The sequence below is a fragment of the Polypterus senegalus genome, chromosome 13 (assembly GCF_016835505.1).
Source record: "Polypterus senegalus isolate Bchr_013 chromosome 13, ASM1683550v1, whole genome shotgun sequence".
Classification (NCBI taxonomy): Eukaryota; Metazoa; Chordata; class Cladistia; order Polypteriformes; family Polypteridae; genus Polypterus; species Polypterus senegalus.
This window is the reverse complement of record NC_053166.1, coordinates 149675882-149692591: the sequence shown is the minus strand read 5'-3', so window position 1 is coordinate 149692591 and position 16710 is coordinate 149675882. Positions and strand designations below refer to the sequence as shown.

The following is a 16710-nucleotide window of genomic DNA, read 5'->3' as shown; positions in this document are numbered from 1 at the left end:
GTTGCTGTTTTGCGCTTGTAGAACTGTTCTTTACCTGTGGGACACGGGGAAGACGTGCCCCACAGGTAAAGACAATTTAAGTTTATTTGTTTTTATTCGTGCCTCCAGTGTCAGTCTGTGCCGGGTTGGTACTGGTGAAGCGCTTTTTCCACTATATATATATATATATATATATATACACTGTGTATATATATATATATATATATATATATATAGATCTAAATGTAGATAATGTAGTTTTGTTTACTTTTTTAACTAAATTTTCATTTTGTTCAAAAAATTTACTTTATTTACTAATTAGTGGGTCTGATGCTGAAGTAGTTGCAGGCTTTCATCATTTAGTATACTGTTGTGCTTTTCTGAATGTGGAATAAGAGAAGAAAAAAAAGAGATCAGCTAATTAAATGTGATTGGGTATTATCAGTTATTATCACTGATTGTGAATCCGGCTGGAACAAAAGGCCGCAGCCACTGTGAAACCCTTTTTGGACCCACTGCCTTAGAGAACTTGGGGATCACTCCCAAGGCTTCAAACGTGCAAACATTATGTTTTAATCGTGAGCTATTTCTACTTTCTGTTTGTGTGTACATTTTTGTAATATGTAGTTTTCCATACATTTTATGAAATTGCTTTGCAATATACCAATATTTCTCCAGTGCTTTCAATTTTTAATGTCTTTTAAAATTTTAACATCTTTTTACTGTCCAAAGTGGGAAGCTGTTTAATGAAGGCGAACATTACTGTATAAGACAGTGCACTGTAATTAGTAGCTCGCTACTCTGAAACAGTTTGCACTTAAGTAAAAGCTTTGATTAATGCAATAAAGGGAGTAAGCATTCAGACATTGCTTTTAGTGCTGCTGTCTCATAGCTTGGTGGTCCTGAATTTGAATCCCAACCTGTTCACTCTCAGCACAGTTTTTTTTTTACCATTTATTCCAGTTTTCCTCCCACATCCTAAAAAGTGTTTGTTGCGTTAGTTAATTAATTAGACTGTCTTAATCAGCTCAGTGTGGCTTTGTACATCAGTATACACTGTAATGGACTAATATTACATGAAGAGTTAGGATCTGTCCTGCATCATGTGCTGCCTTAATAGGTTCTGGCACAATAAGATTCCAAATTGGACTAAGTAGATTTGAAAACGTCCATAAATGTATTTTCTGTGCTCTGTCTGGTCAAAAGTAAATCAGAATATGCTGATTTAGATCAGGTTTTTACATTACATGTTCTAGTGTGTCGATATAGCAAGGCCTGAGTTAGGAGTTGTGTTTGCAGTGAATTACTTCAGTAAGCCTTCATGATTTATGTATTTAAGAACTTCAGTGAATGGTAGGCTTCCAGCAAATACTAAGTCGAGCAACATAAATGTTATAGCCTGTCAAAATAAAATGTTCAGAATGTAAAATGAAACGAGCTAATTGGCTGACCGGGTACTGTCTTGTGCGGTTACACAGAAAAGAAAAAACCTACAGAAGTTGTAGAGGAAGCAACAACCAAAAGTCTAAAACAAACTAACCAGCTGCTGCTTTGCTTTAGTTGACACACCTAACTTCTCTTGAGTAGCCAGTTTGCAAAATCTATATATATATATAATTCACTAAGGCAAGACACCCATGGAAAGCATGCCGGAAGGGGCATGGATTCACTAAGCCGCCAACAAGTAAGACACCTATGGTGCACGCAGGGAGAAGTCACGCCCACCAACTCCAAGACCATTGTATACGACAACTCGCAGAGCCACGGCCACCAACTCGGGCGCAACGACACAGAAAGAACGGCGTCATTTATATTCGTCTGTTGTAGATGCCTCATGTACCTCCGAGCCACCTTGACTGTTCATAGAGGCATGTTTCTCGCGGAGGTGAGTCGCCATATGCAGTGTGTAAAACAGTTTGTGAGGGGTATCCCATGGGATCCTTAAAACAATCCTTTACAACTGAGGTTAAAACACAATGAAGTAAGCAGTCTTTAAAAACCGAGTTTTCGGTTACGACGCACGACCGCGTGCACCATAGCAAACTGTTTTACACGCTACATACAGCAATTCGCATCCGTGACAAACATGCGTCTTCTTCACTCACGGACAATTATATTTGCTCTCTCCAGAGTTCCAACTTTTCATTCACTTGCTGTTGTATCCTCAAACCCTCCCTTTTTAGACAACTGTGTCTTTCCAGAAGTGTTCAACCATCAATAAATAATTATGCGGCTTTTGTTATGCCGCGGGTTCACTATTGTGTTGTATTTTGCTCTCTCCAGAGTTCCATCTTTTCATTCACTTACTGTTGTATTCTCACACCAACCCATTTTAGACAACCATGTCTTTCCAGAAGTGTTTAGCATTCAATAAATAATTATGCATGAGATTGAGCGTGTGTCTACCTGGCACAGAGAGGCGTGGGTAAGCCGTTGAACCCCATTTGGGCTGCAAACCACGGAATTCCCACTAAATGTGACTCATACGCTCCCACTGGTTGCGTCCCAACCCTTTGTACACACCCCCCTCCCACCTTGCTACTACCGTGGTCGGGTGTCTTGGTGGATTATATTTGGAAAAGCAGCCAACGACTAAAGTGACGAGTTGGAAGTGGGCACATGAGCGGGCAGTACATACTGAACGAGAATTCAGCAGACTAGCATGACGGAGGGAGCTGAATGGACGTCCTTCTCCTCCCCTTCCGTTCCACACTCCGCGCCATGCACCCCCATCCCTCTGTCTGGCAAGAGAAGGCGCGATTGCGGTCCGCCAGTTTTCAGTCACGGACGATTGTGTGTTGGTTCGTTCCGTGCATTGTTACAATGTTGCTTTTCTTGCTGATTTATTACATTACCGATTTTTCAAATGTTAATTTTCTCCCTGTGCTTAAAAATCATTAAAAAAACCGGACTGAATATGCGGCGTATGGTACGCCGCGGGTTGGCTAGTAGATATATAGTGCATCAGAGTTTGCTGGGTATGTTACTGAGACATTTATGTGGTTGTACTCCTTGTGGGATATTAACTTGAAACAATAGGGTTTGTCTACACGTGATGTTAATCATTGCTTTAAAATCGTTGTCTTCTTTATCTTTCAGGATCTCCGATGCTTTGCTTCTGTGAAGACAGGACGGGGCCCTCTTGTGGAGGGTTGGAGGGAGACATGCAAACCTATCATGTGCTCCTACAAACTGGTGTGTGTCAAATTTGAGGTCTGGGGCCTTCAAAGCAGGGTGGAGCAATTTGTTCATAAGGTAAAACGTGCTTTGTCACCCATCATTTTGAAACATTAATTTTAAAACAATTCTATATTTTTTTATGTGTTTTAGATGTTAAGTTGATCCTGATTAGTGGTTACATTTTGTAAGGGTCAAATTATAATCTTGGACAAAATGTTCTTTGAGAGGAAAGACATTGTCATGTTGGTCACATCCCCACTGTCTCTGCTAAAGAGTAGGCCCTGCACTTCTGCCTGTGTCACCCTTATTATATATGACTAATCAAGCTGTGACATTCTAATCAGATATGGACATTCTAGAGTTACTGTATAGAGGTTTACATTCTTAGAAACTGTTTTTCCAGATCACTAAGAACTGTGCTCTGTTTTAATAATCAAAACTCGTAATACATGTTATGCAATATTTATACATCAGGGATACTTTAATTTATATTGCAATCAAGCAGTGTCCTACCTTGTCATGTAGTATATACACATACAATTCCATTTTATTTTCACTTACAAAGTAATTTCACAATACAAGGAGCTAAGGTTACTTCAGATGATGCTACACTGACAGCTTTTATTTCCATTTCCAAAGACTTACTTAACTTAAGAAGAAATCACTCCTCTTAATTTATGATCAAATGCCATAACAGATTTACCACATTGAACTTTTATTAAAGGTATCCAGTGTCCAGTTGTAAAAGATGCTGAACATCAAGCTGGGTTGGGCTCTGATTCCACATTGTAGGAATTGTGTACGGTGTGAGAAGAAGACTGAGTGTTAATCATTTGGCAATGCCCATATTTGATTCAAAAAAATAAAAGAAGTATCGCTTCCAGGGTCCTCCCTGTGTGGAGTTTGCATGTTCTCCCCGTGTCTGCGTGGGTTTTCCTCCGGGTGCTCCGGTTTCCTCCCGCAGTCCAAAGACATGCAGGTTAGGTGCATTGCTGATTCTAAATTGTCCCTAGTGTGTGCTTGGCGTGTGGGTGTGTGGGATGGCGCCCTGCCTGGGGTTTTTTCCTGCTTTGCGCCCTGTGTTGGCTGGGATTGGCTCCAGCAGACCCCCGTGACCCTGTAGTTAGGATATAGCGGGTTGGATAATGGATGGATGGATAAAAGAAGTAATAAGACACCCACCCAGGGACACTAAATTAATGCAGTGTGTTTAAGGATTTGAACTTCAGCCCACTTTATGATGTTTGTTTCACCTTCCAGCTGGGATGCCAGAAATATGATGAGATCTACCCAATTTTTGAACGGGATTCATGAAAAACAGCAAAAGTCTGCATTAAATACTTTAACTTTCTCTGTTGTAGTAAAGACATGGCGATAGACTAATTTCAATAAATATCCCAATTATGCTTGCTTCAATTAACCAAATAATACAATATACTAAATTTGCTAAATTACAATAGCTTAACTAAGTTTTTTCTCTGCTACAGAAGAGGCACATAACTTACTGAATTCTGATCTTTCAAGTCATGTCGTCAAGAAGTCTAATTTCTTTAACCAGTTTTAAAGTTCCTAGTGCCTGCATCGTGAAGGTGGCTTTGGCTTTCTCACAGCTATTCGGTTCTGGCACAGAACACATACTTTATGTGTTTTAGTGTGCATGTATAAAATGCAGCTCTAAGCTCCCTTACTGAATATAATATGAGAAACTTACAACAACTAAGAACTTTTGCTTCACAATACCTTTCAGTTACTGTGATACCAATACCATAATACGAGGGGTGTTCAGTTATAAACAGGAATTTTCATGCTCTGTTCTTACAAAGAGTGCAAGGTAGACATGACTCATTGGACAAACACATACATGTTTGAAGTTGTCGTTAGCAGTGCTAGCTGCTTCCCACTTCCTGTCAGTTGTAATCAATATGTTAGAGCAGGAGGTACAAAGTGGTGTTGTGCAGCGGATTATTGTCAAACTTTTGACAAATGAAGGAGTCATTCCATCTCAGATTTATTCTAGACTTAAAAATCAGTTTGGGGATGAATGTCTCTCTCAGTCTGCAGTGTATGATTGGTACAAGTCATTCAGAGAGGGACTATCATGTCTTCGGTCCACTTAAGGAATTTTCAGGAGGAATGAAATTGAAGTCGAATGAGGAGGTTATTGACGCTGTGCAAGAATGGGTCAACATGCAGTCAAAAGACTTCTGGGATTAAGAAGCTTCCTGCAGTGGCAGGAGACAACATAGAAAAATAGTGTCTAAGTCATTTCATTGTATTCAATAAATAAAGTGCAGCTCATACATTCCTGTTTATATTTGAACACCCCTCATACATTAGCTAGATCAGGGGCTCCTCTTCTTCTTTACCTTGGACTCACCTTCTGTTTGCAGGAGGCACTGCAGTTTTCTCTTCAAGGTTTTTACATACAGTATCCTCAACTGCTAAAAAGATTATGCCTGCTGGGCAGCTGCTGATTAGTTAGCTCCCATTGTTAGCAAGATGAACGCATGGCTTTTACATATGGTCTCCCTCTTGCCTGTGCGCTTGCTTTTTCTTAGCAAGGTTTGGACTTACGACCCCTTATCTATCTCCAACACAGATAAGTCTTCCACCCTTCCAATCCTGAACACAGTTGCCCTTTGAAGTGAAAGAGACTGCTCTAGACTTTGTTACAACGACACCCTAGGCAATGGGATACCCGCTATAGAGGACAGAAAGTATGGCCAGGCTGAGGAATGAGCTTAACAGAGAAAGCATTTTTAAACAAAGCAGTGGATGTCTTGCTATTGATTTCATAACTGTACACACGCCCATCCTTTTGGTTGACAATTGGTGCAGCGTTTAGGCCATCAATGTTGACAATCATTGAGTTATGGCCCTTTGTTCATTACTTGGGTGCATGAGTGGTGGTTGAAGAGACATTTCTGGGATTCATCATTTTATCAGATAAGGCACAGATGCTACATTCCAAGGTAGCACTGTTAGGAGGACTGACACTCTTTAGCTGATATCAAGTGTGTCTGGCAGTAGCTTTTTAAGTTACAGGCTTGTGTTCCAGGCATAGTAAAATGGGTACTGCCAGTCTGCCTTACACCATCATACCTAATTAAATGATATAGCATGTTGTGAATACTAGTTTTGGACCATGAGGAATTGCTTTTGCTTAGTTTTATTTATATTGCACACATTTTTTGTTAGTATTATTATCTCATTCATGACATCAATGCAGCACCATTTGGGGCTTTGTTTTGTGGTCATATTGTTTCTGGCAAAAATGCTTATGGCTCATCACATTCTTTGATGGCATTGTTGCATGTAATACCACTTAAGGAATACTTTTCAAGATTGAGACATGGTAACATTGGCATCCAACTCTTGGATTAAATCTTTTTAGATCAAACTTACAATGATAGCACCTGCTATTTAAGAAAAGAAACTTAAATTAGCTAGGACTTAAGCCTCAACTCTGGGATTTTGAATTTTTGCCTATAGTATTGAACTTACTGTTTTGAACATTTTGTCTGCACCATGGCAAATTTTCTGGTTATCCTTTTAGCTATGTCTTTATTTCTCAATTCATTTTCTTTGTTTTTTTTTTTTTTCTGTTGTTTGGGGCAAGCATTTTCATTTTGCTCACAATAGAGAGATGAAAAAAAAATGCCCGCACCTCCAAGTAATCTTATTTTCTAATTGACGATTTCATCACCCACTTAATCCCATCACCACCACCCCTACATAGAATGATTCACTTTCTGTCATATTACAAAACTTCCATTTAGAGGAGATGTCAAATTGAATGACTGCAGTTGCTGATCTTGTCTCTAGAGGATGTCAAGTTATGCAGCTAGAAACCATGTGAAATTCAACAACGACTTTCTAGCCTATTTTCACATTTCCAAAGTGTTCACGAGCTTGACCCGTTTTCTGACAACCAATAACGTGCTGATTGATAGAGCTGGTGTCCATTACAGATACAGTAAGTTCAACTACAGTCTCTGCCCTTTTTTTCTGTCATGTTGCATAAAACATGCAACGTCAGACAGATGAGTTTCTCTTCTATTTGCCTGGTTTCTTATTCCTTATAGCTGCATTGTATGCATTGTTCTACCGGCACTCATTAGTTTTCAGCTCTCACGTACACATAAGCTTGCCCCTACGACTTAAGACAAAATTAAATCTGCTGTGGAGCCAGTAGCATAAAGGTTGGGCTGAGTCAGTGGAAATGTTAAATTACATGACTGGCAATCACATGAGTGTGCCACCAATTAGCTAAGATTATGAAAATGAAAATTGCAACAGGAAAAGATCTCTAATATGACATGGGCTTTAATGAAAAATAAATTCACATAAAACTTAATGAATTTGTATATAAATTAAAACTGTAAAACATTTCTTGTTTTAAGTAATATATAGTCAATGTGTATATCTGAATGGGCAGTGACCCCTATCAGAAATCAAAAGTTAGATCATTTACTCTTTAGACTGACACCTCTAACCTGTATTTAAAATTGTGCCCAGTATTTTTTGTCTTTTTCAAACTTAAAGAAAATCATTTTCTGCTTAACAATATTCAAACAAAATAAAATCCAGTAATCAAAAGTTTTTGGGGTTTTTTTTGTTGTTTTTCTTTGTGGTGTGAATATGTACCATTCGTGTAGGAAAACATAGCGATCTTTTGTTACCTATTAATCTTGAAGAATCACTAAGGCAAAAAAATTCCCTTTGAACAGTGAAAGTATTTATAGGCTGCTGATGCCATGGTAACTTCATCTGTTCTTTTGTATGCATATATCTTCTTCTAATAATGATACTAAAGTGATAATATATATGTTAATAATATTTACTGCAGATGTGGGCACTGAACATATGGGGCTTAGACCTAATTGGGCCTTATGCTACCCTTTTTGAAATCTAACGAGTATCCTCAAGGGCCAAGGGGATTGATCGCTTAGATGTTTATTGAATAGCAATAGTGGATCTGAAAGTGACTGTTCTATGAATCCTTTTACCATTGCAGATAATTTAAAAAAGGTTTAATCACCCATACTGTATGGAAAAGACCTGTTCTGATATTTGATTTTTTTTTTTTTATTATTTTTATTAATTTTATTGCATTCCATACAAATCAATCAAGTTTTACATGAAGAAAATCTGAGTTAAGAACAATTCGATCCCCACCCCTAAGAGAGAGAGCAAGCCAAACAGCATGAAATTTAAGACCTGTAGACATACCTAAATGAATAGATTCTCTGTGCTTTATGAGATTATTTTAAAATATTACTGATTAGATCTTGCCATGTTTTGAAAAAAGTCTGTACCGATCCTCTAACTGAGTATTTGATTTTTTCCAATTTCAAATAGTGTAACACATCAGTTTCCCATTGACTTAAAAGAGGAGAGTTTGGGTTCTTCCAGTTTATCCGGATAAGTCTGCGTGCCAAAAGTGTAGTGGATGCAATCACAGTTTGTTTGTCTTTCTCCACTTTAAGCCCATCTGGAAGACCCCCAAACACAGCTGTTAATGGGTTAGGAGGGATTGTGAGTTCAAGGCTGTCTGAAAGGTAATTAAAATTTTTTGTCCAGAATGATGTTAATTTGGTGCAGGCCCAGAACATGTGACCCAGTGAGGCTGGGAGTAGTTTGCAGCGTTCGCAGGTTGGATCTCGCCCTGGAAACATTTTGGAGAGTTTTAGTCGAGACAGATGTGCTCGATATATAGTTTTGAGTTGTATAATTGTATGCTTTGCGCATATGGAGCTTGAGTGAATTCTCTGCATTGCTACCTTCCACTTTGATTATTTGGTAATTCTTTGTGAATATATTTATTTTCTTGTATTTTCAGAATCAGGTTTCTGACATGAAGGGTCATTCATGTGAAAACTTTGTAGTTTAATATACTTACTGGAAAATTCTGACATTATCTGAGTTTATGATTTGATCTCATGTTTTAGACACACCTTATACTTAATTGACATTGCTGTCATCATATATCCATTTAATGTAATTTAAAGGTCATAGAGAGCTGGTTAGTGACTTGCCTGTTATCAAGTGCACATTAGCAGTTATCACAGAGGGGGGAGTTAGGATAGTATTTAGGGTTCCACCGAGTGAGTTATAGCTGGTAATCAGGAGTAACCATTTGGGATGCATTTGGAGAGAACAAGTCAGGTTAAACTGAATCTAGAACAAGCCCCCTTACATTTATTGTGCATATTATACATTTAAAACATTACAATAAGATTTACAAAATAAAAAGCTAGTATGCAAATGGACTGTACATTATTTTATAAAGAAGTTACCTATCCTTCCTCTAGGCCATTTAAAGATATTTTATGATCACGGAGGAGTTGAAAATCTGTTAGACACAATTCTGAAACCAACACACAATACCTAGAAAACAAGCCAAGCAAATATGGAGGGATGTTGTAATCTTCATGCGGAGAGAAACAGAGCTAAGGTTCAAATTCTGTCTCCAGGATCCATTAGACAAAAGTGACCATGTTCTGCACGAACACTGGATGTAAAGGTTTATAAGCTAACAAACAACCCTTTTGTGGTAAAAAAAAAAAAAAATCACTTTCCTTTGATCTTTTTTATTTTATACTCTGTTTCTCAGCTCAGGAATTTGCTCTGTGGTTGTTGAAATACTCAGCAGTGTTTCTGAATCAGATTACAATAAACCCATTTTATCTTTAGGAGTTGAAGGGAGACTGATCTTTGCTCAGTAGCAGAGACAGCTTCTAAATTGCAACAGGACACTTCCTTATGTGCGACATCAGTCTTACTCTGTTCCAACTCCCGACTTTTGCCTGGATTGTTACACTCTGATTTATTGTACTGCTGTATTTTTTTTCAAGTGAGTGCCTTACCAATTGACTGTACCATCTAAGGGAAGAGTACTTTAGCAGGCCTCATACTAACTCATAATATTCTTCCATAATATGGCCATGTGCAAGCCATGGAGGTTCTCCCCTTGATTTTTGTGTTACCAAGATATTGGCAAGGAGACTCCTATGCTTACCTAGTAGATGTAGTTCTAATATTCCCATGTAATAATCCATCCAGGGTCTACACTGGATTACTGGAAGTAGATTACACAATACTTTCTTTTTTCAGCGGTATCTGTATGTTATACAGTATAGTGGTTTCTCAAGAAGTGGCATATTATCTCGTTTAATAAAGTCCCTCTTTGTCATCTTGCCATATCCCATCACTCTTGTGGTAGGTTCTCCTTGTATATACTTAATACTATGAAGTAATGAAGGTCTTTTCAGAACTTAGCATTGCAATATGTCGCCCTCTTCTGGTTTAAACATTGAATGTTTTATTTTTTCACCAGTCATCTTCCATTTCTGGTTGTACAGAAATGTGAGAGGGTCTGTCTAGAAATGCAAGAAATATTGGAAGGTTCAGATTTGTGCATGTTTTCATATTTATTTTTTTTAAATTCAGGTGCATTGAAGGTTGTTAATGGTCACATGAATTTTATAATGAGAGGAGCAGGCTTGTCTACACTTTCAAAGGAGGCACTTTTTTTTATTTTGTTATCCTGAAGTTTATTGTTGGGGTTTTGGCCATATAATATGCTTTAATTATGACTGCAAAAAGAATTATTGTCCTAGAGTTTCATCTTCGGTTCCAGCTCTCTTCTCATTTTTGTATTTCACTTGCATGAACAATTATTCCTGCCAACAGCTGCTCTTGCCATCTTGCTACTTTTTTAATTGCTTCACTTAATACTTGCATGTGCATCTGCGGAGGCTGAGGGTAGAAGAAGTACACATATGAGAATAGATATATGCATGAGATCCTTGCTGTATATGATTCAGTTATATACTCTGATGAAAATTATACAAAGTTACATTATAATTAATTAAAAATACAATACATATTTGCTTGAATATATTTACCTATAATATTAGTTGTCCAGGTGCAGCAAGAGTACAAATTGTAAGCATTCAAGCAATAAGAAAAATCTAATAATAGCAAAAGTCCTTTCATAACAGTGTATGTTTCCTTGTTGAAGTTCTTCATGGCCAGTCTGATCTATTTCTAGCTTTAGATGGAATTGTTATCCAGTGGAGCAGGTCCCCTCTTCCTGAGCTGTCATTCTTAAATTACATCCATCTGTACGTCCATTTGATATATGAGCCTGCTTATCATATGTGACCTAAGAAAAGGAACAACCGTGAACAGATTGCCAGTACATGAGGGAGTACCCTCAAACACCCAAACTAGTCAAACTAACATGTACATTGTTGAGATCTATAAGATAGCCAAAGCTCCTAGGGAAGAAAGACGGACAGAGGAAGAATGTATGGACTCCACACTGATAAATGCTGGGCTTGGGCTGGCGCATAAAGCCAAGATCCTGGAACTGTGAGACAGTAGTGCTAACCCTCATGCCACAACAGTAGATTCAGAAAATGGTAACGATTTAGTTTAGGTACTGCAGAAATGTATCTATTTACTCTTGTGTAACAATACTTTAACAAAGGTTTCTTTTTGTGGCAATTATGCTTATAAAACATCAGTAAAGTGGTTATTCATCTCTGTGCAGAAAAGCATATAACAGTGATATGCTGGTAAACCTGGTTCTGAATGTGAAGGGTTTATTGATCTTGTACTGAAGTATCAAGAGAAATATGTCTCAGTACTTTAGTAGGCCATATTGCACAGATAACTAAACAGTTTACTGATGCTATGTAAGTGTAATTGTCACCAAAAATGCCTTTATTCATGTCTTTTTATATAATAGTATATGATCAATAGATGCACTTTTGCAGTACCTAAACTAAAGTGTTACCCAGAAAGTATTCAGACCTCTTCACTTTCTGTACACTTTATTGTATAGGCGTGTCCCCTTCTAGACGATGTCCAATCAGCTTAACATTCGAGTTCTGGACACAAATCAAGGGTAATTAAAGCAAGCAGGCTTCACCTGACCACAATTTGGAGTGCCATAACAAAGGGTCTGAATACTTACATGAATGAGAGATTTCAGTTTTTGATCTATACTAATAAAAGGCAAAGCCCTCACTGACTGACTGACTGACTGACTGACTGACTCACTGACTCATCACTAATTCTTCAACTTCCCGTGTAGGTAGAAGGCTGAAATTTGGCAGGCTCATTCCTTACAGCTTACTTACAAAAGTTAGGCAGGTTTCATTTCGAAATTCTACGCATAACGGTCATAACTGGAACCTACTTACATACATATATACGGCCATAGCCTGCAGCTCGGTCGCCTTGTGAGGAGGAGTTGCGTCCCTCATCGTCATGCCTCCCACTTAATTGAGTGCCTGCCCATATAAGGCCATCCATCAGCAGCAATCCAATAGACACGCTGCTGCTTATGCAAACGAAGATGAGATGGTCAGGGATAGACTAGTGTTTGGCACAAACTCAGCGAAAGTGCAAGAGAAACTTTTAAGTTCCGGGTCTTAGCTAACATTAAATAAAGCCATGGACATCGCAAGATTGCACAACATAGCCCAAGCACAGCTGAGAACCTTCGATGCATGTACTCCGAGCAGCTCACGTGAACTGACTGTGAACGCAGTATGCAGAGAACAAGAAAGAGCTCCAAAGAGTGCTTAACAAAAAACGCATTACACAATTGAGAAAGCAGCAAAAGAATATGAAGCGAGTGACGCATACAAGCATATTCATAAGTGCAGCTACTGTGGAAACAAAGCACGGTGTAAACCTTAAGTTTAAATTAAGTTCATAGACACGCTGCTGCTGGCGTTTGTCATGCCTACGACGAATACGATATTCACAAGATACAAATTTAATGAGAAGACGCAGGGTATAAACGAGACTTTTGATCACTTTGTAACGAAGTTAAAATTGCTGTAACAGAGTTAAAATTGCTGGTGAAGGACTGTGCTTATGCAAACGAAGATGAGATGGTCAGGGATAGACTAGTGTTTGGCACAAACTCAGCAAAAGTGCGAGAGAAACTTTTAAGTGCTGGGTCTGAGCTAACATTAAATAAAGCCGTGGACATCGCAAGATCGCACGAGATAGCACAAGCACAGCTGAGAACCTTCGATGCATGTACTCCGAGCGGCTCACGTGAACTGACTTTGCAGGACTGGGAAAGGTAAACCCGTGCATGCAGTGTGTGATGTCTCAGATAAAGAGGAAGACGAGCTGCTTATTGATGCAGTAGGAAAGGAACAACCCTCTAAAGCTGAACAAGCCTTTGTAGACATATCAATAGGAAAGCAAGGTGTAAAGCTTAAGTTTAAATTACATTCATAGACATGCTGCCACTAAATATTCGCATGCAAATCCACAACTTAATACTGGGAATGCCTGTTAAACATCTTAGATTCACAAAAAACGATTTGGGTAGTGATCACTTCGATGAATGGAACCTGTTATCTTTACAACGGTTGACAGCGAAGATGAGATGGTCAGGGATAGACTAGACAAACACGGAATGTAACTTGAACACAACATGTCCTCCAAATACGAATCTGATTGAAAGAAATAATGATAATCAAATCCTTGATGACAGCAACACTCATAACTGTCACAAAACAATTATATTGACAATCATGTTATGTTATTTTTAAAATGTTTCCTTTTCTTTTTCATAACTTCTTTAACACAATACTTCTCCTCTGCGAAGCGCGGGTATTTTGTAAACATGTTTTCAATTTGACATTATGGCTTATTAAGTGTTGATTGTTGAGCAAAAATGATAAATTTATCCATTTAAAATAAACACAACGTGCAGAAAGTGAAAGGATATGAATACTTTCTGAATCCACTGTATGTCATCGGTTACTTTAAGGAAGTAAGTTTTATATTTGGGAATACTGTAAACCCACACTCTTTCTTCTTCTTATTCCTCCTCTTCATTGTTTCCCACTTTTACAGTATGTGGGGTTGATGTACCTGATCACCCTTCTCCAAACTCTTCCTCACCAGTCAAACCCTTTTCCTTTCAATCTACTTTTACTTCATCCACCCACCTCTGCTTTGTCCTCCCTTGCTCTTTCTTCCCTTGTACTTCCATTCCCATCGCTCTTTTGCCCACATCTTTATTGTCTCTCCTCATCACATGTTCACACTACTTCAACCTACTTTCCTGTACTTTCTTTCATATCTCTTACACTTTTGTTGTAGCTGATTGTCTCATTTCTAATTCTGTCCTTTTTTTCAGACTCTAACATATTTTCTTCTGCCACCTTTCACTGCCCATGTCTCAGCTCTATATATTGTTCCTGTACGACTGTCTTAAAAAATGTACCTTTAACCTTTGCCTTGCCTTAATTCTTCGATCACACAGTACTCCAGATATCTTATTCAAATTGTTCCACTCTATGGGTTATCTCTGCATCCATTTTGGGGTACCACTGATCTTAGAAAATCGCAGTCTTTATAAACCTGACATCCCAATCCAAGGACTTAGTTGTTTGAAATGTGAACCAACAACAGCATATGTTGGTGGATGGTATCATTTTACCTCTGTAAAAGGCTTCATCTTTCGATTGCTTGCGATTTTCAACAACTATTAATTTATTATTTGGTGTTAGCCTCCCTCACCCAACTACCACATAGTGTAGTATAGTGAGAGTAGGGTAGTGCAAGATCTAGTCTGTTTTTTAATTGATAGTATATGAAATGTAGTCATAGATGTGCTGCTAAAAATATTAGACCTTTTTTTTTTGCTTTTAATGACATTCCCTGTTTACTTTGTGATTCTTTACAATGGTATATGTATCAGTATGCTTTATATATTTTGTTTTCTTTATTTCAAAATGAAATCATATTTCATTCTTTTCAGAACTTGTCCAGGAAATTGTTTCAGGGTGTCACACCTCCACAAGCCTGAGCGTCTACTTGAGTGTAGAGATGTATTATTTGCCCTTTGCAGGTCATGTCAATTCCCTTCTCTCTTCTCTGTGTAGGAGGTTTGAAGCAAGGAAAACTATGATCTAAATAAAGTTGAGGAGTACACGTTCTCCTGCAACCGCTATTTGGAAATAGAAGCCTTTTCTCGAGCTTTGGTTCGTGACACAGTGAGCCTGAATAGAATTCTAGAAGAGGTGTGAAAATGAGATTTTATTTTTAGCCAGCCTGCCCATCTCCAATAATCTGTTCACAAACACCCCCCACCTATTCGCTGATACAGTTAACTACTGCTCTGCTGTTTCCATGGTATTCCTGTCAAATGGAGTCTTGAGATGCTAAAAGTGCTTTCTTCCCTTCTTTACAATCTCTTTTGTTAGGCAGAAACCCCAAAAATTGAAAAAGTTCTTTATTAATGCCCAGTTAATATTTTTCTCTGTAGTTCATTAGGGAAGTTTTCCCAGCCTTTAGTGCTTTTATTTTGCACCACTTCAACACAATGTCATTCTTGTTTTTCCTGTTCATTTATCTTTTCATATAAATAAAATGTTAAGGCTTGCCTATCTGTAACACAAAAGCTCACAAACCACTGAGCCTTGAAAGTTGAAAGTTGTCTTAATTGAGAGCTTATGACATGTTACGTATAACGTGACCCATGAATTGGATGTGCGGTGTACCTCAGCCATGTAACTGGCCTTCAGTTTTTTCTCACTGCAAGAGGCCTTGATGGGAGATAAACAAAATGAGAGCCCTGCCTTCCACTGTGCACAACCTGCTGGGACTCCCAAACTACTGGGGCAGGATTTGCTGAGCGTAAAGCAAATTGCACAAGCTGTTTATGTGATAGAAGAAGAAAAATGACAGCTTTATCATCCACTGCCTGTCAAGCTCATGCGGCACAGCCACCTACTGGTACTTGTATACTACCATTAGATTCGAGTTCCAGTTTATTGTCCGTGTATGATCAAAGTTTACATTGCATGCCTTCCGTTACTAGCTTTTTCAAGCAATTCATATCCATAGAGGTTTGTGTGAGTCAACAGCGCTCATTTAAATAAGTATATTTTGGTTTTCTTAGGCAGTGGTGGTTCTATGATAATTTTATTGAATGCAGGTAGGGTACATAAGTGGTTGAAGCTTTGTTATTAGTGATATCTTGCTACTCCTGTCACATATGTCACAAGTCAGTGCCCTCTGCTTGTCTGGTATTCTTCACTGTTTAGATCTGTTTCACTGTTAGTCTATGGCGGGATGTACACAGCTGGAAAAATAACAGAGGAAATATTCTCTCAGGATGAATATAGGTCTGCTTTTAACCGTGTGGTATCTTGGTATAGATGAGCATAATTTAGAAAGGATTTTTAACATCTGAGATTGTAAATCATTAAGCCTCCTCATTTATCAGTGTTGGATCAGTTAGGTCTGCAGTCTGAACGATTAATTGCTGTGTCAGAAATGTGTGGCGTAGGTTGCATTTTTTGAAGAAAAGCATAGAGCAGTACTTTCTATTCTGTTGTCAATTTGTCTCGTGTTTCACTTGGTCTGGATTGCTGTAACACATTTGCCAATTAAATGTTTGCCAACTTTAATAAACAGACTTTCAGAAAGAGAGAAATTATTAAGAGAGACTCGGTGAAAAATTATGTAACAACCAGTATCTGGGTTAGGGAAATAAATCTT

At 38.2% G+C, this 16710-nt stretch overlaps 1 protein-coding gene across 2 annotated transcripts in view; it reads left to right on the top strand.

The window, feature by feature from the left end:
* LOC120542724 (cytoplasmic phosphatidylinositol transfer protein 1-like) overlaps positions 1 to 16710 on the top strand; it is a 161456-nt gene that overhangs the window by 107038 nt on the left and 37708 nt on the right. For both annotated transcript variants that reach the window (XM_039775361.1, XM_039775362.1), the window contains exon 8: positions 3079 to 3234. In XM_039775361.1, coding sequence (XP_039631295.1) covers positions 3079 to 3234 — 156 coding nt within the window. The remainder of the gene's footprint in view (positions 1 to 3078; positions 3235 to 16710) is intronic.